At 38.5% G+C, this 27,467-nt stretch overlaps 1 protein-coding gene and 1 pseudogene across 1 annotated transcript in view; one reads left to right on the top strand and one right to left on the bottom strand.

Moving 5' to 3' along the window:
* LOC133082956 (ELKS/Rab6-interacting/CAST family member 1-like) overlaps positions 1 to 27,467 on the bottom strand; it is a gene marked incomplete at its 3' end in the record, with an annotated part of 87,552 nt that overhangs the window by 36,855 nt on the left and 23,230 nt on the right. The window contains 4 exon segments of the mRNA XM_061179626.1: positions 11,894 to 12,061; positions 22,380 to 22,406; positions 22,409 to 22,549; positions 26,888 to 27,043. Coding sequence (XP_061035609.1) covers positions 11,894 to 12,061; positions 22,380 to 22,406; positions 22,409 to 22,549; positions 26,888 to 27,043 — 492 coding nt within the window.
* Positions 4,914 to 5,692, top strand: LOC133082958 (5-hydroxytryptamine receptor 1D-like; annotated as a pseudogene).

The raw sequence follows: 27,467 nt of genomic DNA, 5'->3' as shown, positions 1-27,467 counted from the left end.
GGAGGGGAATACTCTCAAGAAAAGATATGCCAAAGAACTTTGACTCTGTTTGAAATTTTACTTCCCAAGTTGAGTAGTTACCATTACTTACTATGTTATTCTCTATGCTTTTTGAATCTCACAAATAATTAAATTATAAAATGTAAAAAGATAATATAAATGCATGGTCAACAAGCAAGCACCCAGCGCACTTCCCTGGCTGTCCAGTGGTTAAGACTATACTTTCCAATGCAGGAGGTACAGGTTCAATCCCTGGTCAGGGAGCTAAAATCCCACATGCCTCACAGCCAAAAAACCAAAACATCAAACAGAAGCAATACTGTAACAAATTCAATAAAGACTTTAAAAATGGTCCACATCCAAAAAAAAAAAATCTTAAATAAAAAGGTACACTTTAAAAAAAAACAAACAAGCAAGCAGCCAGGACCACTCTTGAAAAAGTGTTCAAAGGAGTTCTTGGGGAACCAAGAATTAAACGAAATGTAAACCTTGGGAACAGGTAAACCATGGTGCTACAAACAGTGGTAAACATTAAATTCACTTAAACACAGAAATAAAGGCTAAACAATATGAATCACGATTACAGAAAAGAATTTTTCCCCTTCAAAAAGCAACACAATGTAAATATGAAAAGCACTGTGGACTCAGCAAAAGACAACAAAGCTTACCAACAAAAATCAGGAAGGGGGATTATAAACAAACTAAGTATTTTTCATAAAAAGCAGTCAAAGAAACAGAGGCAGATAAATGGAACAGACCAGAAACAGGCCCAGATTTAAACAATTTATTTTTGGCATTTCAAATCAGGAGGAAAAAGGTAGATTATTTAATAAACATTATAATGATGACTGGCCACATTTAAGAAGAAAAAGCTGAATCATTAAAGCCAATATATAAATTTTATAAAACAATTTTTAGGTATAAAGAAAAAAGAAACTTTAAATGTACCAGAAGAAAGCATGCGTGAATTACTTAATAACCTTGGTGGGCATAAGGACTTTCTGAGCATGACCGAAAATTTAGAGGACACAGAGGAAAGGACAACTAAATTTGACACATAAATTCTAAAACAAATACCATAAAGGAAGTAAAAAAGAAAATGACAAACAAGAAAATATATTTGTAAAACATGAGGAAAGAGGCCAATTCACTTACTAGGGAACCCCTATAAATCAATAAGGGAAAAAAATAAACCATCTAATAGAAAAAGGTAGAAACGACATGAATATGTAGCTTCAAAACGAAGAAAACCCTATGAAAAAATGCTCAACATGCACTCAAATTTAAATAAATATTAAGCAAGAAAGAAGATATTTTTGGAACTTCCCTGGTGGCGCAGTGGTTAAGAATCCACCTGCCAATGCAGGGGACACGGGTTCGAGCCCTGTTCCGGGAAGATCCCACATGCCGCGGAGCAACTAAGCCTGTGTGCCACAACGACTGAGCCTGCGCTCTAGAGCCCGCAAGCCACAACTACTGAGCCTGTGCGCCTAGAGCCTGTGCTCCGCAACAAGAGAAGCCACTGCAATGAGAAGCCTGTGCACCGCAACGAAGAGTAGCCCCTGCTCGCTGCAACTAGAGAAAACCCACGCACAGCAAAAAAGACCCAACGCAGCCATAAATAAATAAATAAATAAATGGGGGGGCGGAGAGAGAGGAAGAAAGGGAGGGAGGGAGGGAGGGAGGGAGGGAGGGAAGGAGGGAGGGAGGAAGGAAGGAAGAAAGAAGGTATTTTTAAATTATCTACCAGGTCAGTGGAAATTTTTAAAGGTTTGGCAAAAAATGTCTGATGAAGCTGTGCAGAAACTCATCTTAATATATAAAAGCACAAGCTTTTTAGAGAACTGGGCATCCATCAATTTTTTTAGATGCATACAATATCAATTCATGAATGAGGTATGTTTATGTCATTAATTGTTATGCTACTATAACAAATATATAAACAAGAAAAAACCCTATAAATATCTACTTATACAGCTATAGGACATCAGTTAATTATGGTGCAAGTAAGACACTGAAAACCAAGCAGACATTAAAAACAATGAGATAAAGCTACGTATAAAAAGACACAAAAATACGTTTATTTTTAAACGAATAATAAAGTATGATCCCACTTGTCTTTTTTAAAAAATGGTGTGTAGCATACGTATGCCTATATATGCATAGATATTTTATAGAAGAGTATACAAATAATTATTAACAAGTTACATCTCTAAGGAGCTGCACTGAGAGGGTCAAAGGATGAGAAAAGATAAGTTCATTTCATATGTTTTTGTACTTCTTGAATTTTTTTTTACCTTGAACATATATTACTTTCATAATTCAAAACTAGCTAATTTTTTAATCCACATTGTCATTTCTTAGTGTCTTTTCTTTAATTGAGGTATAACTGACATGTAACACTGTGTAGTTTCAGGTGTACAACATAATGATTCAGTATTTGTTTATACTGCAAAATATCACCACAAGTAAGTCTAGTTAACATCTGTTACCATATATAGTTATGAAATTTCTTTTCCTGTGATGAGAACTTCTAAGATCTACTCTCTTAGCAACTTTCAAACATGCAGTACAGTACTGTTAACTATATTTAGTCACCATGCCATACGTAACATCACCAGGACTTAATTATTTTATAACTGCAAGTTTGCACCCTTTGACCCCCTTCTTAGTGCATTAAAATCTAGATTTTAAAACAGTTGAGTACATTTACTCAATATTTCAAATATTTCAAAACAAATATATTTCAAATATACTAGTGATTCTACATTATGCATAAAAATTAGACAAAAAAAGTTTCAGAGGCTAAACTTTTACAATGATTGTACAACACTCTCCCCCAAAGTATACTTCAGAATTATTTTTTCTATTAAAAAAATAATTGTGGGCACACTAGAAGTTAGTAGCAAAGTTACAGCAACAATCTACAGTGGGAATAACCCAGGGATTTACAGCAAGCCAAAACATTAATACACATGGACCAAGAAAAAAAAAGAATACTCAAGTGTATAACACGTTTTGCAAAGCTCATGTGTTTCAAAGTTCCCAATTAAAAAGCAATATAGGGACTTCCCTGGTGGTCCACTGGTTAAGAATCCGCCTTCCAGTGCAAGGGACATGGATTCGATCCCTGGTCGGGGGAATAAGATCCCACATGCCACGGGGCAACTAAGCCCACGCGCCTCAACTAGAGAGCCCGTGTGCTGCAAACTACAGAGCCCATGCGCTCTGGAGCCCATGCGCCACAACTAGAGAGAGAAAACCCACATGCCACAACTAGAGAGAAGCCCACGCGCCGCAACGAAAAGCTTGTGCGCCGCAACGAAAGATCCCATATGCTGCAACTAAGACCTGACGCAGTCAAAAACAAACGAACAAACAAAAAGCAATATAGGGGAAGTTTCTACAAGCTAAACATAGTCTAACCATATATCCAGCCATCATGCTCCTAGGTATTTACCCAAATGAGTTAAAAACTTGTGCCCACACAAAAACCTGTATGTGAATGTTTATAGCAGCTTTATTCATAATTGATAAAAATTGGAAGCAACCAAGATGTCCTTCTGCAGGTAATTACATAAGCAAACTATAGTACATCAGACAGCAGAATATTATTCAGCGATAAAAAGAAGTGAGTTATCAAGCCATGAAATGAAATGGAGGAATTTTAAATGCATATAGTAAGTAAAAGAAACAAGTCCTGGAAAGGGTGCATACTGTATGATTCCAAATACATGACATTCTGGAAAAGGCAAAACTGTAAACAGTAAAAACATCCGTGGTAGCGAGCTGGGAGAGCGATGAATAGGTAGAACACAGAGATCTTTAGGGCAGTGAAGATACTCTGTATGACGCTGTAATGGTGGATTCATGTCATTATACATTCGGCAAAACCCACAGAACTGTACAAGACAAAGAGTGAAACCTACTGTAAGCTACAGACTTCAGTTAATAATAATGTACCAATATCGGTTCATCAATTTTAACACATGTACCACACCAATGCAAGATGTTAATAACGGGAAACTGTGGGCAGGGAGTAAATGGGAAAATGCCCTAAAAATAAAGCCTGTTAATTTAACAACAACAAGAAAGCAATAGGGGGCATCTCAAAGGCATAGGGACGGGAAGAGCCCAGCGGAAGGTGCTCGGCTGGGGGTTGTAGTTAAGGTGGGACACAACCAGGTGACAAGCAAGGAGGAAGGGGGAAGGGCCGCACCACAGCAAACACAGCACTCGTGTGGCCAGGGAGGGGCTGCTGACCCCGTGCTCCTCTTGGGGAACTCACAGCGAGCCATTTGTTTGTGTTCTCCGCACTCACGCATTCTTCAAGTCTTGGTAACTGGAACATTTCTCTCTCCCGGCTCAGAAATGATCAGTGGAAAAGGAACCAAAACAAGTACCTCATTATGTGTCAAGATTAACCTGGGAAAACTGTGGGCTGTTGACTGAACTGCTTCTCTTAATCGGCTGGTGCTCTAGCTTTAAAAGTTCCCAGGAGACAACCTGAAATCCAGAATCTTCTCAAAATAGAAAAGAGTGGGGGAAATTCTGAATACATCACCAAACAGTAAGAGCCTCAAGCCTTTGGAAAGAGCCCAAAGGCCAAAAGCAAGACCTGCAGAGCTCTGTCCACACTGGTGGGTAACCTGATGATTATCTAACAAATTCAGCATGTGTCTACCAGAGTTCCAGAAGAGTGAGAAACCTTGGGATTCGTCTGAGTTAGAACAATCTTTGATTACAGCTGAGTCACCTCCGTGTTCTTAATACAAGTAAGACCTGGGGTCTTTTCACTGTGTCTATTCATGTGATAAATGTCGCCCTCCAGTGTGAAATGGAAGGACGCCCTTGTTCTGTGGGGAAGACAACTGTGGAAGAAGGAGCTATGAGTATGGAGAGAGCCACCTAGAATGCCCCCTCCAAACCCGTCAGCAGAAGGCCTCTTCCTGGGGGCCTCTAACAGATCCTGAATGCTGCAGAAACCCCAGAGGCTTGGGATCTGGGACCTTCCAGGAACTCAAGATCTCTCTTGCTGAGGTCCTTTCCATCATCACATGGACCAAAGTCCTCACCAAAGCCTTTGTGCTTCTCACCGTCTTCCTTACCAGGAAGCTCCACACACCAGCCAACTATCTCACTGGCTCCCTGGCCAAGACCAGTCTCTTGGCTTTCATCTTGGTCATAGCCATCTGCATCACATATACCATCACCCACACCTGGAACTTTGGCCAAATCCTATGTGACATCTGGCTGTCTTCTGGAATCACGTGCTGTGTGCATCTCTGCATCACTGCTGTGGACGTGTACTGGCCATCACCAACATCCTGTAGTACAATAAATGCCAGATATGTGGCCTCCACAGTCACCAGTGTCTGGGCCATTTCATCTCCATCCTGTCGCTCTTCTCCCAGATCTCCTACATGATCTACTCCACAGATGGTGCCTTCTACATCCTGTCCGTGTGGCTCATCACCTTTCACACGGCCTCCGGAAGCCACCACATCACCACAGCCCAGCTCATCAGAGTTCACTCTACTCCCTCAACCCCCATCTCGCACTCAGCCAGCTCCCCTCTGTCAACCACCTGAAAATCAAGCTTGCTCACAGAATCCTGGAGCAAGAGGATGTTTGCACCTCAAGAAAGGAAAACCATAATAAACATAACTATAGCTCTCTTGAGAACCTTTAACTGCCTCTAAACTTACTGTGTTTTCTGGTTTATTTTATGTGGATCCAAAAATTAAAGCTATTTCTATTTTATCAGCAAACAATGGTCCAGGAAACACATCACGAACGCTGAGTCTAATGATGTTAGTACAGCAACTTCTACAACAAAGTAAGTAGGCAGAACAGAAAGGCTCTAAGCACTGAAAATGACAGGTATAGAGGCATTATCTTAAAAGAAGCAGTAATAATCTAAACCAGTTTTGAAAGTACCTGTGCTACCTATTTGATAACTGTTTTAAGACAAATCAAAGTCTATAACATGACAAATTAGTGAGGCAGCTAGTGTACTTTTTAAAAAGAGCACAATTACCGGCCCTCTAGAGCCTACTCCACTGGCCCTCCACGGCGAAAGGCAAAGAGACTAGACAAAGCATAATACATGTCATATTTGTATGATGTCCTGTAGTGTCAAAAAGCTTCAACACATACTACTGTCTAATCCTCCCAACAGGAAAGTTGTTGTCATGGGAAAAGCTGCATTTTGGAATAAGACCAACCTTGTGACAAAACCTGAAGCTACCACTTTTTTAGCTAAACAAATTTGTACAAATTTGAACCTCCCTTATTATGTAATATGTCTCGGACTTTGTTGGTTTGGGGCTTGTTTTTGTTTGGGGGGCGGGAAAGGGGAGCATGGGAGAATGGATACCAAGGTATAAAAGTGTTTTATTAGTGAGTACTGAAATAACTTAATGGATTGGGACTAACATTTTTCTATTTCCTTTAAGAAATGGGAGAAGATAGTTCAGAGTATATTTTGTGAAAATTTTGTTTTAGCTGTACCTCTAAGCATGTATACTATACGTTGATACAGATTAATGTAACATATATTTCTTATTATGTGTCATGGCCTAAAAATTTAGCCACTGATTATAACAGAGCAATCAAGATCTAAAATCCACTACCAAAAAGTTGCAAGGATTAAACAAGATTACAGATATAAAGTGGCTAACATAAGTGCTGCCACTCTATTTTTACAAACTATGATTATTCCAGGATAATGAGGCGTTATTTCTAACTTCAAACCCCTGTTCACAGTTATTAAAAACTTTTTTTAATGTTCATCTAGTTAAAAATAAGACGTGCATTAGTTTGAAACAACCTTTGGGTTCTAACCAATGTACTTGTGACTTGGCAAAATCCACCAACATTACAAATGCATATCCTTTCACCCAGCAGTTCTACTTTAAGTAATTTACCTAGAAATATACTTCACATATGAATAAACTAAATATGCACATTTTTAAAATGCAGCATCATTTTACATAACAGCAGAAACTTTAAGCAGACTGTCCATCAGTGGAAACCTTGTAATAAACCGTAGCGCATCCACACAGGTGCTGTTGGTAACAATGAAGAAGCCCCAGAAGAAGTTTCAAAATATATTAATGGGAAAAAAGGAAAGGAAAGGAAAGGGAAATAAAGGAATGGTAACATTTGTGTTTAGAGAAACATTTTTGCTTTATATGGATTATGCATAAAATGTTTATGGAAGAACACAGAAAGAGGTAAACAGAAAAAAAGAGACTACGTATTTGCCTGTGTATATGTAAACTGTGCCTGGAAGCGTATACAAGAAACGGGTAAGGGGAAGTGAGCAGTTGGGGGTAAGGTGAGAAGAACATATGTATAAAAATGTAAAACAAAGTAGCATCCACTAACAAGATACTACAGTCACCCATCTAGAGTGATCAAATTTTTATGTTTACTCATTGAAAGCAAATGAAAACCAAATTAACAGAGGACAAATATTGAACATGGTCCTCTGTACACAAAAGAAAAGCTGAATTTGAGGTTTAGTGAAGAGAGTTTTATTCCTGGGCTATTGTTAGAGGTTAAAAATAAACTGGGACGGGGGCCGGCGGCGGCGCGCACGCGGCGGCTGCAGGTCCGCGGTCGGACGGTAGAGGCCTCCCTTCCGAGGCGGCGGCGCGGGTGCCACCCGCTGGGGCTCCGCTCCCACTGCGCGAGCCCGCGCGTCCTTCCCGGCGGGGTCCCTCCGCGGCGCGGCCAGGCCCAGTGCGATTTTGACAGCAGTCATCATACCAAGCTATTATGAAGTGTGATGTCAGTCTGGAGGACGGATAATATATAAGCCAGTTCTTGACACGCTATCTTACAAGGAAACATCTGAGACCATCAGTCCACTTCACTTTGCCATTGAACATGAGCCCTATAGGCATATAATACATAATTGCTGAAATGTAACTAAAATGTGGAAAATATATCTTTTTCTGGCTCAAGGAATATTATTATAAAAGACTTAAAAACTGGCCTTTCATTTATACAAACAGAAAATTGTATTGACTTCTCTCAAGTAGTAAGGTTGTATCTCCTTTCCCTGACCCGCTATTTGCCTGCCCTCACTGAAGTGCCCTGGGCTTCTAATGTGAGGAAAAACACGGAATGACAAGTGTGGGAAAGAGCAAGCACTAAATTACTGTCAGAAAAATAAACGGAGTAGCACAGTGGTGCTCGGTGATTTACGGGGGCAATTAGTCACCACCCCACGGCGCTGCTGAGGACAGCATGGCAGCAGACTCGCCAGGCCCGAGAGGAAGAAGAGGCTTTGCACTGCTCTCCAGACAACTTTTCAAACAACAAGAGAGGATATTTGAGCACATTAGGTTCCATGTCTTCCTTCTGGGTGCCCACCCTTCACATTATTCAACCAACCTAATACATAAACATATTTTTAGCACAATATTAACCTGTTCTGTGTGTGTTAAAAAGACCAACTGCAGCTTTTTTCTCTCCCACTGTCCAAAGTAGGTGTTTCCCTATCCCATAAAAAGCAAAACAAACGAACAAAAAAACCCTTTCCCCACTCACAAATTGTCCCCCTGATGTGTGCCTTCGGTCTGTCTCATTACTTTTGCATCTTGCTACTATGTTCTATATTTGCTCAGAGCCACTGGGTGCTAAGGAATTTGGTCTGCCGCTCCTCCAGGGAAGTTTGGTGAGCTGGTACAAGGAGGTGATAAACAAGGCCATAAAACACAGGGTAAATGAAAAAGATACATAAACTTCCTGATATTTCTTTTTTTTTTTTTAACATCTTTGTTGGAGTGTGATTGCTTTGCAGTGTTGTGTTGGTTTCTGCTGTGTGACAGGTTGAATCAGTTATACATGTGCATGTGTCCCCATGTCTCCTCCCTCTGGCGTCTCCCTCCCGCCCTCCCTGTCCCGCCCCTCTGGGTGGTCGCGGAGCGCTGGGCTGATCTCCCTGTGCTGTGTGGTTGCTTCCCACTAGCTGTCTATTTTGCGTTTGGTGGTGTGTGTGTGTCCATGCCACTCTCTCACTTTGTCCCAGCTTGCCCTTCCCCCTCCCCATGTCCTCCTGATATTTCTTAACATGTTCTGCAACATACTGTATGTAGTGCCTATGTATACGTGCATAACAAAATAAGCCTGGTAAAATATAATTAATTGGTGTTCATGCTTTAATAGGAATTCTTCTCCATCAGAAGAAACCTAGAATGGAAGGCCAGAAAGAACCCAGGAGAGACAAAGACTTTATTGACTAAATGCCATGTCTGTGTAGGGGCAACAGCAAGGCTGTTGAGGTGAACAAATGAAGCTTCATCAGGGATTTAGTGTCCTTCTGTAGTATTACCTAAGAATGTTGCCATCTTACATTTCTGAAGCACTTTATAGTTTACAAAGGACGTTTGGAACTCCTTTTCTCATTTGATCTTGCCTTGGCTTTAGTCAAGGATGCCTGCTCAGTTAGAAACGTGTTCAGTGAGTATGTACACAGCTGGAGAATGTGACCCAACACATGCCACCTTGGCCTGGAAGCTGGAGTTTTAAAGAGGCAGAATCATATTGATGAGCTGGTGCCGGTATTATGCACCATTCAGCTGGACATTAATCTCTGATAGGGTCATAACTGGGAAAAACTGCAGATTTTACTGGCTACTCTTTTTTATGTTATTAGGGGTTTTTTCCCTCTTGAATTTTATAAGCACAATGTGTCTTTTAAAACAATTAAAAAATAATATAGAGCCCTGGGATTTGATGTAAAATTGCATATTTGTGACTGCAGTGGCCCTGGTTTTCAACTACCCTGTAACAAGGAAAGCAAACCCAACTGGAAAGGAGGCAGAGGTGTTTCTCTGCCACATCGCAGGCATATGAAATGAGGTTCTTAATTGAATACCAGAAATGATATAACTTGGAAATTTAACCAAAGATATTTTCCATCAGTGAGACCATTTTAAAACACTTTATTCATTTTTCAGATCTCTTTCTTCCTTTTCCCAACGTCACATTTATAGTCTGGTAGAGGGGCACAATTGGAAAATTATCTATATATAAAAAAATGAAATTTAAGATATAAAAATTCTGCAATTCTGATAAATTTTATGTTCACTCTTTCCTTGATCTAAATAGAGTATTCTAAAAATGTTACCCATATAGGAGACACATTTTTTTTTTAACAGCTTTATTGGAGTATAATTGCTTTACCATGGTGGGGGACACATTTCTATATACATGTTATTTTTGTTTAGAAATTGTGAGCTAGTGAAAAGTGAAAATGACCTTGACTATTGTACTTATTTATTGATAGAAATAATAGCCTTTTAATATCTGGATTCAAATATCTTCTCTACTAATCACACAACTTTCATAAATTTCAAAACAAGGATTTGGATTGAATGAAAACAGGAAGCTGGTGCTTCCTATGTGCCCCCTGTATTTGTGTTCATATGGAATATTTACGCAATATTCTGACTTGGCTTTAATCTATAATTCCTGGCTATTTCAGTTGCAACTATAATTTTTAGATTAATCGTTATAATTTTGGTAAGGTATACATGAAAAGTTTTATGTTCATGCTTGAAAGGAGGATCATTAAACATTCATTACCACTCAAATTAGTTGTCATGTGCTATATAACAGTTACCCAATATCATCTCACTAGTTTAGGTTCAGCAGCAAGTGAACAGCAATATATAGCTCATATCAGTAGAGTAATTTTTGTTGGGGAACAGAGAGAGAAATTATTTTAAAACCCATTTGACATATTTATGTTGACAAATTATTTAAAGGAATTACTGCTTTGTCAATAAACATGTTTGTATATTGGAATAGGATTGTGTTTGGATTTACTTCTAGCTGTTTAATTATTCTATGATTGTGAAAAACAGTGCTTATTCATATGGTTATGAGTAAAAAAATAGAAAATACAAAGGTTGAGATGTTTTAGTCTTTTGCAGACACCTAACCTTGCCAAGAAAAAGCACTTTTCATTTTTGTGAGCAGGCATTGAAATCTTGCTTTTTCAATGAAGCTAGATTGTATAATTTGTTAGTTTTCCCCATATGGTAACAAATTATTCTTAAGGAAAAAAAAGCAAAAAGTAAAAGAAGAAATGGATTTTTATAAATGTTGTGGGTGAACATATATAGAGATGTCTCTTCAACTCATTTTGGAAAGATGTGAAGTGAAAATTAATAAATATAAATATATTTTAGTGTAAAAAATAAAAATAAAAATAAAAAAAATAAAAAATAAACTGGGACAATGTCAAATATTTCTGATCTATCCCCTCAGCGGAGAAGAACAATAAATACCAGTGTCTACTATAACTATTATCTCAAAGGTACCCTTTAATTTAGCTAAAAGGGGGAGGGGAAGACAATTATTAGTACTTCCCTTATTTATTACAGTGTTAGCCTCTTTCCAGTTATGATTAAGGTAAAATAGGAAAGAAAGTCTTCCTTTCCTTGACATATGTAGATTAGATGTCATTATAGTAGCATGTGTTTCTATTCAAAATTGCAGTCTTGCAAGAATCCCGGCCCACGTACTACACTAATTCATGGCCCTACAGTTGCTGTACAAGACAGAAGATTAGGAGAGGTAGAAGAATGCCAATGCAAATACTCTGGCAATTTACAAGGCACTTTTCAGAGACAGTAGCATGGAAAATACTACTGAAGATACCAAACAGTGTTTACTTCGAAAGTTTAAAAACTGAATATACAGAACAGTTTTCACAATCTACCTCCTGCAGCAATGGTTTCAATTACGACCTGCAAAAATATAAACAGAGGAATGAGAGAGAAACTCTGATAGCACTTAGGTACAACTCAGTGGTAGGAATGAGGACGTGGGTCTGATGCGGGGCCCTGGGCTCAGAACACCTGCACCTCACCTTCTTCTGAAGGACATTAACTTTCCGCTCCTTCACATCCAGCATGTCCTTGAGGTCATGGATCTCTCCAGCTTGTGTCCCCTTCTCCTCAGCCACGTCCTGGATTTGTTTTGTCTTCTTATTCAGCATGGTTTCCTTCTCTTCCAAACGCAACCGCAGAGCATCCACCTAAGAATATAACATTTTTACAAATGATTAATTGAAAAGAAAGGAACGTAATTCCTTCCAAATAGATGTGTACAGTTGCCTAAATGATACTTTTAGAGTAAACTTTCATTAGAATCAAATAAAATACCACTCTAAATACACCTGTGACTATCTAGAAATGAAACCCTAAAATTTTGTGAGCACTTCCATGATAAAATAAAATTTACATCCGTTAAATTATGGTGTAATCAAAATAAACAGATCTGAATAAAGGGGACAAAATTGGAGAATTTATATAAAGGGGTTGAGTTGAGCTTTGCTACTTCTATAAAAGTGGTATAATCTATTATGTTTCTCAAACTTAGAATCATTTGGAGGATTTAAACAGAATGCCAGGCCAAGCCACCAGTTTCTAATTTGGCAGGGTTGGGGCTCAAGAATCAGTATTTCTAACAAGTTCCCAAGTGATGCTACATTGCTTTAGAAAATCTAAAATTAGAAAGAAAACCGTAAGCGTCACCAAACATGACACTTGCTGTATCAGAGAATACAATCTAGCTGCAGCTGACAATCCCATAATGAACTTAGAGATCTGGAAGGCAAAGCAAGGTCTACTTTCAGATCTCAAGACTAGTCAGCTAAAGCTTGGTATCCAGGTACCTTTATCACCAAAGTTTAATACCATCCATTAGATATAACTTTAAAATAATTAGAAATCTAATATAAGTACTTATGTTTTCTTCCAGTTTTGAGATATAGCTGACATACGGCACTGTGTAAGTTTAAAGTGTACAGCATAATTATTTGACTTCCATGCGTCATGAAGTGATTATCACAGTAAGTTTTATGAACATCCATTGTCTCATACAGATACAAAATTAAAGAAATAGAAGACAACCTTTTCCTCATGACGAGAACTCTTAGGATTTTCTCCCTTAATGACTTTCACATACAACACACAGCCGTGCTGATTATCTTTATCCTGTTGTGCACCGCACCCCTAGTACTTATTTACCTGATATCTGGACGTCTGTACCTTTTGACTGTCTTCATCCAATCTCCCCTCCCCTGATTCCTCACCTCTGGTAACCACATATCTGGTCTCTTGTTCTGTTTGTTTTTCAAGTATAACTGACCTACAGCCCTATGTTACTTCCTGAAACACAACAGTGTAAGTTGATTTTACTATACATTTCAAAAAGTCTATTACAATACGTCACCACACAATAATATTCCATAGTTACTGACTGTATTCCCCACACTGTACATTTCATCCCCTTGACTCATTTATTTTTGTAACTGGAAGTTTGTCCCTCTTAATCTCCCTCACCTATTTCTTTCCTCTCCCCATCCTCCTCTCCTCTGGCAACTATCTGTTTGTTCTCTATATCTATAATTCTGTTTCAGTTTTGCTATGTTTGTTCATTGGCGTTTTAAGATCCCACATATACGCAAAATCACACAGTATTTGGCTTTCTCTGTCTGGCTTACTTCACTTAGCATAATGTCCTCAATGCCCATCCATGTTGTCACAAACAGTAGGATTTCCTTCTTTCTCATGGCTGAATAATAATATACACATACACAGACAACATCTTCTTTATCCATTCATCCACTGATGGACACTTAGGTTGTTTCCATATCTTGGTTCATTAATGCTGTAATGAACATAGGGGTGTATGTATCTCTTATCATTAGTGTTTTTGTTTTCTTCAGATAAATACCCCAGAGTGAACTGCTGGATCATACAGCAGTTCTACTTTTAATTTTTTGAGGAATCTCCATACTGTTTTCCATAGTGGCTGCACCAACTTACATTCCTACCAACAGTGCACAAGGATTCCCTTTTCTCCACAGACCACAGACTCACCAGCACTTGTTATTTGCTGTCTTTTGGATAATAGCCACTCTGACAGGTGTGAGGTGATATCTCATTGTAGTTTTGATTTGCATTTCCCTGATGATTAGTGATGTTGAGCATCTTTTCACGTGCCTGGTGGCCATCTGTATGTCTTCTTTGGAAAAATGTCTACTCAGATCCTCTGCCCATTTTTTAATCAAGTTTTTTTTTTTTTGATGTTGAATTGTATGAGTTCTTTGTATATTTTGGACCCCTTATTGAATATATTATCTGCAAATATCTTCTCCAATTCAGTAGGTGGTCTTTTTGTTTTGTTAGTAGTTTCCTTTGCTGTGCAAAAAATATGTAGTTTGATGTGGTCCCACTTGTTTAGTTTTGCCTGTTTCCCTTGCCTGAGGAGACATATCCAAAAAAAATGACTAAGACCGATATTGAAGAGGGTACTGCCTATGTTTTCTTCTAGAAGTTTTATGGTTTCAGGTCTCACATTTAAGTCTTTAATCCATTTTGGTTTTTTGGTTATTTTCTTAAATTAATTTATTTTTGACTGCGTTGGGTCTTCGTTGCTGCACGCGGGCTTTCTCTAGTTGCGGCGAGCGGGGGCTACTCTTTGTTGTGGTGCGCGGGCTTCTCATTGTGGCAGCTTCTCTTGTTGTGGAGCACGCGCTCTAGGCACACGGGCTTCAGCAGTTGTGGCACACGGGCTCTAGAGCGCAGGCTCAGTAGTTGTGGCGCACGGGTTTAGTTGCTCCGTGGCACGTGGGATCTTCCTGGACCAGGGCTCAAACCTGTGTCCCCTGCATTGGCAGGAGGATTCTTAACCACTGTGCCACTAAGGAAGTCCTTTTAATCCATTTTGAACTTGTTTTTGTGCATGGTGTGAGAGAGCAGTCCAGTTTCATTATTTTTCATGTAGCTGCCCAGTTTTCCCAACACCGTTTGTTGAAGAAGCTGTCTTTTCCTCACTGTATATTCTTGGCCCTTTGTCATAGATTAATTGCCCATATAAATGTGGATGCATTTCTGGGCTCTCTATTATGTGCCATTGATCCATGTATCCATTTTTGTGCCAGTACCACACTGTTTTGATTACTGTAGCTTTATAATATAGTTTGAAATCAGGGAGCATGATACCTCCAGCTTTGTTCTTCTTTCTTTGTTCTTCCCTGGTGGCGCAGTGGTTAAGAATCCGCCTGCCAATGCAGGGGACACGGGTTTGAGCCCTGGTCCAGGAGATTCCCACATGCCGCGGAGCAATGAAGCCCGTGCACCACAACTACTGAGCCTGCGCTCTAGAGCCCACAAGCCACAGCTACTGATCCCGTGTGCCACAACTACTGAAGCCTGTGTGCCTAGAGCCCGTGCTCCGCAACAAGAAGCCACTGCAATAAGAAGCCTGCGCACCGCAACAAAGTAGCCCCTGCTCGCCGCAACTAGAGAAAGCCCACGTGCAGCAACAAAGACCCAACGCAGCCCAAAAATTAATTAATTAATTAATTAATTATTTTTAAAAATAGGTAATATGGGTAATGACTCACAGAGAGAATACCAAAACATCAGGAAATATTATTATTACCTTATATCACAACTAACTATATTATTACATCAATAACATATTGAAACTATATTATATCAAAACAATAAGGTATCTGAGAACCAGTACTGTATGTTTAGTGGCACTTACTGCTCAATAAGTATTGTGGAAAATTTCCTAGGAGACCAGTCTCATTTGAGACTGATATAGATAAGCCATCATGTACTTACAAATTATGTTGGACCACGCTGGAGAGGAAAAACATGTAAATAAACAACGTTTCACTCTGCTAAACTGTATTTCTCTCAACCACTTCAATGCCACCAGTCTCACCAAGCCAGAAATAGGGGAAGCCGTCTTTTCAGGTCCCATTTATAATTCGTCAGCACAAGTTCCACTGCTCCCTCAATAAACACTCTTGCACCTGTAATTTTCCTCTATTCTACTTTAATTAATGATACAGGGTAAACCTTATTACATTCTGGAAAGGTCCACCTAAGAACTTTCAAACTCTGAAAATCTTATTTCTGAAACACGGTTCTTTCCTTTCTTCTATGCCTACTAAATCTACTCTTTGTCCATAGTATAACCTCTGATCTATCATCCCTAACTTTTTGTTATTCACCTCCATTCTGGTTTTATTTGTTTTTCTCCCAGCCTGAGCAATCATTTCAAATACAGCCTCACATCATCTTTTTTTTTCCAGTCATGTTTATTTTTACAAACCTTTACTTCTGTATTAAACAGTTTTCTCCATTCTACCCTCAGACTTCTGAACCTTCCTGCACATGGTCATGTATATGCTTGCCAAGCACATACACAGTATATCAAAAGGCCTCAGAATTCTATTCTCAAGCATCGTATTTTCTTCCCTTGTATTTTCCCTGTGGAAAATTTCAATTTCCCATGGTAACCGGCAAAACTGGTACTTTGAGAAGAAAGCAGACCCAAGATCTCAAAGCTAAAAATAAGTGATAGAGCATGGATTTAAGATTAAATGGTCTGTCTTCAGATCCTAAGCTCTTAACCACTAATTCTGTAAGATTTCATATATGTAATATTCTAGAAAATGCAAACTAATTACAGTAACAGAAAGCAGACCAAGGGTTGCCTGGATATGAGGGAGGAAATGGGGAGGAGAGAAGAATATCAGGGAGAGGCAGAAGAAAGGGGTTACAAAGAGGTACAAGAAAACCTTGGGGACAGGTGTTCTTTATCTTGACCGTGCCATTGGTTTCAGAGGTGTATGTGCCGAAACTTACCAAACTGTACATTTTGAATATATGCAGTTTATTTGATGTCAATAAATTTGATTTTTTTAAGTAAGCAAAATTAGAAAGCATGGTATTAGAACAGGAATAAACCAACAGACGTTTGCCACAGAAATGCAAGCCCAGATACACACACTCACACCATTTAGTGACCCATACACATATAAACAGAGGTGACACTGTAATCAGTGAGGAAAGGACAGAGTATCTGATAAACTGTTTTTAGACAACTGGCTACCCATACTGAGTGAGGGGAGAAGAACCCTGACTCATATCATACACAAAAATGAATTCTAGATGAATTAAAGCTTTATATATAGAAAGCAAATCTTTAAAACTTTTAGAAAGAAAGATACTTTTTAAGTATCTTTTAAGACAGGGCAGCATGGAAGGATTTTTTTTTTTTTAAAGATCCAGAAAGGATACATCGTAAAGAAAAAATACTGGTAAAGCCAACTACGTTAAAATTCAAAACTCCTACACGTCATTTACCATCTTAAAATGTTTTAGTATTTTACCTATATTTTAAGTGCCTGAAATAGTTCTTAGTAAACATACTATTAAGGAAAATAGAGGCATATTTATACTAGCTTTTTTTAAAAATTTATTTTGTTTTATTTATTTTTATTTTTGGCTGTGTTGGGTCTTCGCTGCTGTGCACGGGCTTTCTCTAGTTACGGCGAGCAGGGGCTACTCTTCATCGCAGTGTGTGGGCTTTTCATTGTAGTGGCTTGTCTTGTTGCAGAGCATGGGCTCCAGGCGCACGGGATTCAGCAGTTTTGGCACGCAGGCTCAGTAGCTGTGGCTCGTGAGCTCTAGAGCGCAGGCTCAGTAGTCATGGCGCACAGACTTTGTTGCTCCACGGCATGTGGGATCTTCCTGGACCAGGGATCGAACCCGTGTCCCCTGTATTGGCAGGCGGATTCTTAACCACTGCGCCACCAGGGAAGTCCCTACACTAGCTTTTTAAAATGTTGATATTTTGTGAACTGGTCAAAATAAATATGATGCAATACTGAACTTCAATTTTCAAAATGTATGACCATTTACAATCACTCCAAAAAAATTAAATACCTAGGTATAAATCTAACAAAACATGTATAGGCTCTGTATGCTGAAAATTACAAACGGCTAATGAAAGCAACTGAAGAAGATCTAAATGAGTTCTTCCCATGAATAGTATATGAAATGGAAACTTGACATGTGTAAAGATAGCCAATCTACTTAAATTTTTCCTCAAAGATGAGGAAAAAGAAAAGATTACTCAGCAGTGACCAAAACAAAAAAGTGTTTTACTGACAAACAGTAGAACAACAATAAGCCAAGCCCAGCAAATCCAAAAGATGTTACATTACAGATTTCCAGTTTTGGTGCCTGAATTCAGCACTAGAGAGCTCAGAGCAAGAATTAAAATCCAATGCAGAACAAAGATGGAATACATGATCACCACTCACTGCCTTTCTAACTCTCTGACCACACCTTTTCAGTTTCCTTCACTGGATCCTCTGTCATTTCCCCCTCTTTACATCTCACTCGATACAACCTTCCTCTGGAGAAACCAATTCATCCCTAAGGCTTTAGCCACTACCCCCATAATGACAGCTTCCTAATATTTATTCCTAGCCTATTCCTAGCCCCAACCAGTTCTAAAAACCTGAGATTCTAACAAAAGTTTCTGCTTTCACTGAATATTTAGTTTAGAATGAGCTTTTTTTGTTTTAATCTTTTCTTTCAAAGGACCTTTAAAGATCGCCTAATGTGGTCACACATAAATGTAAGTTAAATCTGAGTACTGTCTACTATATTATTTTCTGCATTTTTCCTGTATTTCATAAATTTTTTTTTAATTTATGTATTTATTTATTTGGCTGTGTTGGGTCTTTGTTGTTGCGCGTGGGCTTTTTTTTAGTTGCGGCGAGCGGGGGCTACTCTTAGTTGCGGTACGCGGGCTTCTCATTGCGGTGGATTCTCTTGTTGCGGAGCACGGGCTCTAGGCGCGTGGGCTTCAGTAGTTGTGGCACATGGGCTCAGTAGCTGTGGCTCACGGGCTCTAGAGCGCAGGCTCAGTAGTTGTGGCGCACGGGCTTAGTTGCTCTGCGGCATGTGGGATCTTCCTGGACCAGGGCTCGAACCCGTGTCCCCTGCTTTGGCAGGCGGATTCTTAACCACTGCGCCACCAGGGAAGTCCCCATAAATTTTTAAAAAGGTAAATAATCTAAACTACTCCTAATTTTAAAGCTGAGGAAATCAAAGCCGAAACTAAGTGACTTGCCGAAGATCACTAAGTATAATTTCCTATCACCACATCTCCCACTGTTCCCATCTAGAAAGGAGGATGACTGAAGGGCGTTGGGTCATGAGACTGAGAGTGTACACAAGCAGACCTTTTTAAAAGGCTATTTCAACTGCACTGAGGTCTGTCTGACATCCCAACAAAAGGTTGAAGAGCTCAGAGAAACTTGCAAAAGGCCACAGGCAGAGATGTGTCATTCAACAGTGCACAGTTTATCTGTACAAAGGTGGGGAGAGGGCTACAAAGTTATCATCTAAAAAAACCAGTGGTGATATTTTAAACCCACTGATATTTAATATTCACCTCCAAATTCAGATGAGAACTTCATAATTTAAAAAATCTATTCTAGCCACATTAAACATCTATTCTAACCTTAGGAAGTTGGTATTATTATTATTCTCAGTGACAGATGAGAAAATGGAGGATTACAGAGGTAAAATAACTCATCCAAGGTCACATAACTAATAAATGTAGAAGGCTATTTCAAGCCTAGGTCTGACTCCAAAGCCCATGCTTTGACCACAGTGCTACAAAATCCAGACCACCTCTGTGAAGGTCAACCGATTAAAGGAGATGTTCATAAAACTGGAGCAATTCCATAGATACTATACACTGTACACTGCCCAACACAAAAGGACCTCATTCCATGGACCCTGAACAGGAAAAACACCAGGTCTTTTCCCACATCCCGTTTTTCCTTCAAGAATTTTAAAATTAAAAACAAAAAACAAAAAACTCCTGAATCCATGTTCTTTTTCATATGTGCTTAATTTTGTGATTTGAGAGCTGGATGAAAGTCTAGGGTAGCTTCAGAGAGGAGGATGAGATCAATAAAGAGCAATTATAGGGGGCCTCCCTGGTGGCGCAGTGGTTAAGAATCCTCCTGCCAATGCAGGGGACACAGGATCGAGCCCTGGTCTGGGAAGATCCCACATGCCGCGGAGCAACTAAGCCCGTGTGCCACAACTACTGAGCCTAAACTCTAGAGCCTGCGAGCCACAACTAATGAGCCCGCGTACCACAACTACTGAAGCCTGCAAGCCTAGAGCCTGTGCTCTGCAACAAGAGAAGCCACCGCAGTGAGAAGCCTGTGCACCACAACAAAGAGTAGCCCTTGCTCGCTGCAACTAGACAAAGCCCGCGCACAGCAACGAAGACCTAATGCAGCCAAAAATAAATAAATAAATTTATATTTTTAAAAAAGAGCAATTATAGGAACAGAAAGATAGCAATTATAGAAATAGGTGAGAACTTTCAAAGAGCTGGTTCAAACTGTCTTTTATGGGATCCAACAGGAGAAAGCTGCTTTGGAAAAAGTGAGCCTTGTCAAGTGTCACCAGAGTAATTTAAGAAAAAATAGCAAATCCTGATAAACAGGCATATAACATTCATATAATCACCCCAAATTCAAAAGGAAGTTAGCTTTTCTACTGTTATCTTTTAGAATGAGACCCTTATATTTGAGCAGTTGTCCTAATAACCTACAGAGGTAATTGCTGAAACTCAGTTAGTCCTAAAAACAAATATAAAAACCATCCAAGAATGACCACAAATACAGTCTTTGTTCTCTATGGTACAAGAAACCAATCACAAGCCCATCTGTGTGAGACCTAGCTAATAAGAACACTATTTCAGAGGGGGTACAAAGAGAAGGATGGGTTGCCAAGGGGAAGAAGTCATCTATTAGACTGTGACAAGCTTTTAAGTGTTTGCATGATCATTAACCAACTGCCTGGTTCCCTGGTTCCCACACCTGCCACCTCCATCCAAAACTATCACAGCAGCACTTGGCAACAGGCTCAGCTCCAAAACGCTGGCGCCCTCTTCTGACCCTTTTGTAGTACTGCATTCATACCAGGCACTGATGTGAAAATCTCTAATAAAGCCACAAATTAATAAATTTGCAGGTAACATTTTTCAGATAATTCTATATTTGCAATTCCCTGAATAAACCTTAATTTAGCTTGATAAAAATGTTAAATAGCAGACCTTCTACATAAAATTTATGCCACTGAAAAGAAAAGCAACAATGTTCTCTTACCGTTTTAACAGTTTACATATATTAGCTGATAGTATTACAAGAATTAGAATGATGCCAATAACTGACAGACAAAGACCTTACTATGTGTCAGGCACTAGGAGTGAATAAATTAGTTTAATGCTAACAACCTAATGAGGCAGGAACTCCTCTTCATCTTACAGGTGTAAAACGAGGCACAATGAACTTAAGTAATGTGCCCAGGACCCTGCACCTGGTAGCAAGTGGTAAAACTGAAGGTCACACTCAGTAACTGTGACTCCAGAGCCAGAGCCTTATTTACCCCAAAATATCCCTCTGAGGTATCATGATAAAATGAAACGTGATCAAAATAGAAAAAGTATAAGTTGTAAGGAAAATTATAAATACATCATCCAAATCTCTCATTTTCAACAAAGTCCCAAACTGTAAAAAAATAAAATACTACATGAAACATTTTGATCATTTTCCCATTCCTCCTCGCTTGAAGATTCTGAACTTCTGGGTCTAAGATGTTTTTATGCATTCTTTTTACTACCCATTCCTTTCTTCATTACACTATGCCTTTATTTATCTATTATCTTGTTCTTTAAAAGAAAAGAAAAAATTAATCCATACTATACGCTTTATTTTTCTTCTATACAGCAGAACTGCTTACCTATTCCTACCTAAATTCTCTATTTCATTGAGATCTTTAGAAAATATTTTCCTTAAGACAGTAAATCCAAATAGCATCATCAATTCCTTCTCATTGCAAATATGAGAGATTCTCATCTGCCTGGAATTATTTAGTGTGTTCCTACCTCTAATCAAGGCTGGCAGACTAGATAATCTTCTAATATTTCTAAAAATTCTAACTTTATTTTCAAACAGGCCATGAAGGCACGTGTCTAATAATCTGCAGTTCAAAACAAGATTTATCGCAAACATTTCTAGATTCCACAGTTTGCCTACTTAAAGCTATTCGTAATACCAAAAATTAAGGACACTTAATAACCCAACACAGGCTGACCAAGCTCACTCCCATTCATGACTGAAAGATTTACCACGGGTGAAAACAAATGCTTTTACAACTATCGTTTCATTTCATAACATTAGTTTAAAGTCTACTTAGAAGCACAGACTTAGTCAAAGTCTGAAGTATCAAAAACATATATTAACTGCACCGGTTTAATTTGTTAGATACAAGAACAATAGAAACAAGATGGTTATAGTTTAGTACTATAACTGACCACATCGCTAAAGAATCCATCATAACATTACTCATAGCTCCTGTATCTCAACACAACAAGAAGTGCACAGGTAATACACAAGAAAAGGTGCCAAGGAATGGGCTCCGTGCAAATCCCACAACTCCTTTTACCTCGGTCTGCAGGATGGCAGCCCTCGAGGCTCCTTAGCAGTCAAGGACTCCTTCAGCACTTCAATGTGTTGCTTGCTGTCTGAGAACTGGTTGGTGAGTGTTTCTAGCTTTGTCTGTAGGGCTAGTAGTTCTGTGTCCTTTCTGGACAGCTCCTGCTTCACCTGACCAATCTAGAGAAGAAGAAAAAGCAGTGTAAGGAAAAAAGAAACAAAACCACCACCTCTGATCTGGATCTTTGACAGATCCACGTCAAGATATACAGCATTAACTTTATGACAGGACACAATTCATCTTTTTGCACCATCTAATCTTAGCTGACCACCCCCCCCAAAAAACAAAGCTTATTCAACTAATAGCAAAATTTCCAGTTTTCATTTATTGTCTCCCCTAAACTTTTGAAATCCACTAGAAAAGGAATGGAAGAAGAAAAATCCCAATTCACTTAGATGACTATGAGACAGCAGTAAGCATCTGAACACGACTAAAGCAGTTTTCATCTTATTAAGTCATAAGAAACTTCAAATCATACAGCAGGATTAGTGTAGATGGAATACAGAAAGAAAAAAGAAACTTCCTACTATTGCTATTTAAACTCAAAAGCTGCACATTTATTTTTTCATTTTTTTTTTTAATTCTCAAATGAAAGTGTACATAAAGTCTTTCTTAAAAAGCCACTTTAGTGTTAAAAGGCATTATAAACATGTGCTTTCTAAAAATTATATAACTTTGAGGAGTTAGGGGTACTGTCCTAAAAGAAAGATTCCACCTACAAAGTTATATTACCTACAACATGTCATATCAACTAAATGGATAAAAGTATATAACCTAAATAAAGAACGCATAAAATCTCATTCTCTAAGAATCTACATGTGTAATCAAATTTGAATTACTCTGACACAGTAATCCATAAATCAACAGGTGCCACTCACTCCCCCATAAATTTTTCTCATCTTAACTTAGAAAACATTTAACATCAAACATCTCCTTTACATTTCTACCGTGTTTCTAAGAATTTTTACTCTTTTATTCTAAATGTAAGCCAAATTAACAGAAATCATATCTGTTTTTACATTGTATCTACTGCCTAAGCAAGGTAGCTATGCACTAAAATATAGACTCTTGGAAGTATAAATTTGACAAGAAGTCAGTAATCTCAGTATCACTGATGAAACAAAAAATACTTTTTAAAAAGTTGAATGTATCTAAAGTATTTTGAATGTAATAATCTTAGGCATAAGGGACAAAGTTTTTGAGAACAATTTCCCATGAGAAAGTATGAAATAAATTTTACTGTAATTAAAATTACTTTTAAGGAGGACTAAAAATAAACTTATAATTTACTGTTCTGTTTCATCAGGAAGACAAGCATTTTTCTCATATGCATGAAATCTCTACTTACAAATATAATATTCATTCATTCAACAAACATTTCTGTGTGCTCACTGTATGCAAAATACTCGCAGCTGCTAAGGACATCAGTGGAAGATAGCTGTAAACAGCAGCTACTTCCATCCTGTAACACAGATACGTACCCAGGAGCTGCCACATACTGTAATGGTGTAGCATCTTTCATGACATCCCTTTACCAACATCCCACCCCTAACAAACAGAATGCACTAAAAACGCACTTGTGGTATGAATGAATAGTCAGGAGAAACATTCAAAATATTCTCACCTCATCAGCTAAAGAACTATGGCTTAAAGATTACTCAAATTTCCAGCTACCTCTAGACCATGTGATCAAAAATAAATATAAAATCTCAGTTTCCTCATCATCTGCATTACTAAATAATCCTCAAATAATGCTATACTGACCATAAAGACTGAGAAAAAGAAGAAAATATCCTAAATAGAAGAGTTTAGAAGCACAAATTTTCCTTAAAAGTTAGGAGCATAAGGCTTTTGCAGTCAATCCCATGTGAGAACGAACGAGTGTGTCTTCTTGGGTAACTACATCTCTAAGCCTTGGTTTCCTAATCAGTAAGATGGAGAAAGCAAACCAGTGCCACTGTATTGCGTACAGATTAAACCAAAAAAATGTATAGAATGTTTAGCCTGTTGTTCGACACAAAAAGAAATTAATAATACTACCTGAGGAAAAAGAAGTTATAGATCAACTTCTCCTCTAGACAATACATGGTTACAACAAACCAAATTGGACCCTTTTAGACAAAATATCTCACTTTTCTATCTATACTATAAAGTGGTCCATAAATAGCAAACACACTAAATTAGCACAAGTGGTTTTTTTTTTTTCTTTTAATGCTGCATTCCAGTCTTATCCTACCGTAATTTTCAGAAGCAGTTTTTTTCCTGACACTTGTGAGACAAATGTGTGCACAGCCTAGTATAGGGCAGTGGAGTGCAGAGCTTACCAGCACAGGTTCTGGAACCAAATGGCTTGTGTAAAAATCAAACTCTGCCTCTTACTAACTGTGCTTCCTGAGCACCACTGTGTTACCTCAGCTTCCTTATCCATAAATTGGGTTGAGAATATACCTACCTTAGTAGGTTATAAAATGCTTATAATAAGTACTCAAGTGTTAGCTATTTTATTATAATCATTTTATCACAGTTTGAAATGGAATTTCAAGTTCTCTAGACAGATGATTGAGCTACTGAATAGATTTAGAGACTTTAAGTTTCATGCTACTTCTAACTGACTAGATAACTAAATAAGCTAATCACTTCTACACATCTGTTCCAAAGAAAGTAAAATTTGTTGCAAAATCACCTATCGGGGACTTAAAGATGATGTCTACATATGAAGGTAAAGCACTTCACTCAAGAAATCAGATTCAAATAAACCCTGGGTGATGGACCTAGAACATCTGCACATTCTTTGTACCTAAGAAGAGAAAGAGACCATTCACAGAAATCAACAAGTTTCTGGTTAACAGGAAAGGAGTCGAGAAAAAACAGCTTTGAAGCACCATCCACACAGTGACAAAGCAACAATAAAAAACCAGGGACAGGGCTTCCAGAGCACATGAGGGCTCGCTGCACACAGGGTGGCACGTGGGTCAAACCGGTGAACAGGAGTCAGTTAAAGAGCAGAGCAGGCTGGTTAGTGCTAGTCCCGGGCAAAGCTGCCGACCACAGAGTGAAAGTGTGAGCACCCAGAGCCAGAGCAGCAGGGTCCCACTGTGGGATCACTGCACGCAAAGGGTAAATCTTTCGGCAAAGACCTCAGCCTGAAGACCAGCCGCTCTCTTTTTCAGCTCCTCCCCTTGAGCCTCTTTCGAATTTAGCTCCTCCTTCAGTTGCTCTACCTGTCACGACATTGTTATTCTTTTTCACTCATGTGTCAACTTAGGTCTTCTTATTATCTGCTTTTGAGCCAGAGCAGTAACTGGAAATAACAATAACTCATATAACACAATCAAATCTGTTCCCCTAATTTCCTCTTCAAAGGACCCTAGATGGGCTCACTATTTTCACAGGGTAATGGACTGAAATGTGCTAATCAGCAAATGGGAAGCAGAGATGATATTTTATTTTGTTCTCAAGTTAGAATGATAAATCAAAACTAACAGAAAGTTGGATATGTGAATTTTTAAGTTCTAAAAGTTACATGAAATTGGCCGTAGTCATTGATAACAGATTCTTAAAGTAACAGAGGAATATTCTACTGACTTATATGCAGGTATGGGTATCACAGAAAGAAGCCAGAAACTGTATCATTAAAGGAACAGTTTTCACTTCTGAGGAATTAGGGAACTAACACAATTGGGATATGGGGGGCAGGGGGAGGGGGAGGAACACTTATTTTCTAGCTAATATTTTATAATTGAAATTATGATCTTTAAAACACCACAGACCTGATAAACTGATAACTGTAATAAACTAAATCCTCCAATTTGCCTAAAATAGTTTATAGGATCAAAATAAATGCCTTTGGCTCTAAAGAAGGAATACTGTGACTGAGGTTATAATACAGACTGATATGTCTCAGCGATGCCTATCCTACTGTACATACACCCCAAGTGCACGTGGGAAACAATAAACCTGATACACATGGGTCTTCTCCAAGGGAGAGCGCAAAGGGCTTTCCTTTAGGGAACTGTGTTTGAAGGGAAAACACGATTTTATTTAAGCCATTTCAGGAAAAAAAAGGGGAGGTGGATTCAGTCTCTTAGGCTGAATTTGACTTCTAAATTTGTTCACAAGACATAGAGAACGCGATGTTTCATATAGTGAGAAAAACTCATCTGGATGTAATCCTACTAATCGCCTCAGAAGTACTGGTAGACATGAAATGTTAAACTGTGATAATACACACTTAGCCTCATACAAGTAATTTTCTTTTAAGTGAAATTTGAAATAACTAGACAACATCAGTAATTCTGACTTTAATTCTGGGAAAGTTCTATCTGAAAGAATTACGGTACAAGTATTCTTCCCTGAAGCCTGATAAAACAGCGTGAGGTCCATCATCACTAAAGAAGTAGCAACATGCATCAATTTTTCAAACCCCATTTAAAAATTACAGTATCACACACCATTACCTTGTTTTTCATAAATGTAGACTGGCTCCGATAAACCTCCATTTGCCTCATTTCTTCCTCTCGTTCTTCAGTACTCAAAGCCCCGTTCGATTTCAGCATCTGAATCTCCTCTTCCAAGTCTCGGAGCCCACGCCCCATAGAGGAAATTTTTGAATCCTGAGGACAAAGGAAGATTTAGACATTAAAGTATTCGAAGAAAGTCAGAGAGGTTGCACAAGCCTGTCTTTACAGATGTGAAATTTAATAAAGATAAACAAATATGTAGAAATATTGCAACTGGTGCCTTGCTTCTAAAATATATCCTTCATGGCCATATGGTGGAGAGGAGGAGGACTGAGATCTATAGTATGATTTTTCCTCTATCCTTTCCTCTGCACCCTTTTGATTAAAGTTGAGAGCATTAACTAAAGAAGTAGAAGCAATGGAAAACTAGTTAAAGTTTCTAAGTACTTTATGGTCAACAAACTTCTAGTGAAAACATCTGTAATATTAACAGTAAAACCTTTTCTAGCTATAATATTTTATCGTTTTACTTGACCCCCTTAAAAGGCTTATTTCTGCCCCCAAAAGAGTGGGGAAA

The sequence above is a fragment of the Eubalaena glacialis genome, unplaced genomic scaffold (assembly GCF_028564815.1).
Source record: "Eubalaena glacialis isolate mEubGla1 unplaced genomic scaffold, mEubGla1.1.hap2.+ XY H_1, whole genome shotgun sequence".
Taxonomy (NCBI): domain Eukaryota; kingdom Metazoa; phylum Chordata; class Mammalia; order Artiodactyla; family Balaenidae; genus Eubalaena; species Eubalaena glacialis.
Note: the sequence above shows the minus strand (reverse complement) of the source record. Positions and strands in the feature narration are given on the sequence as shown.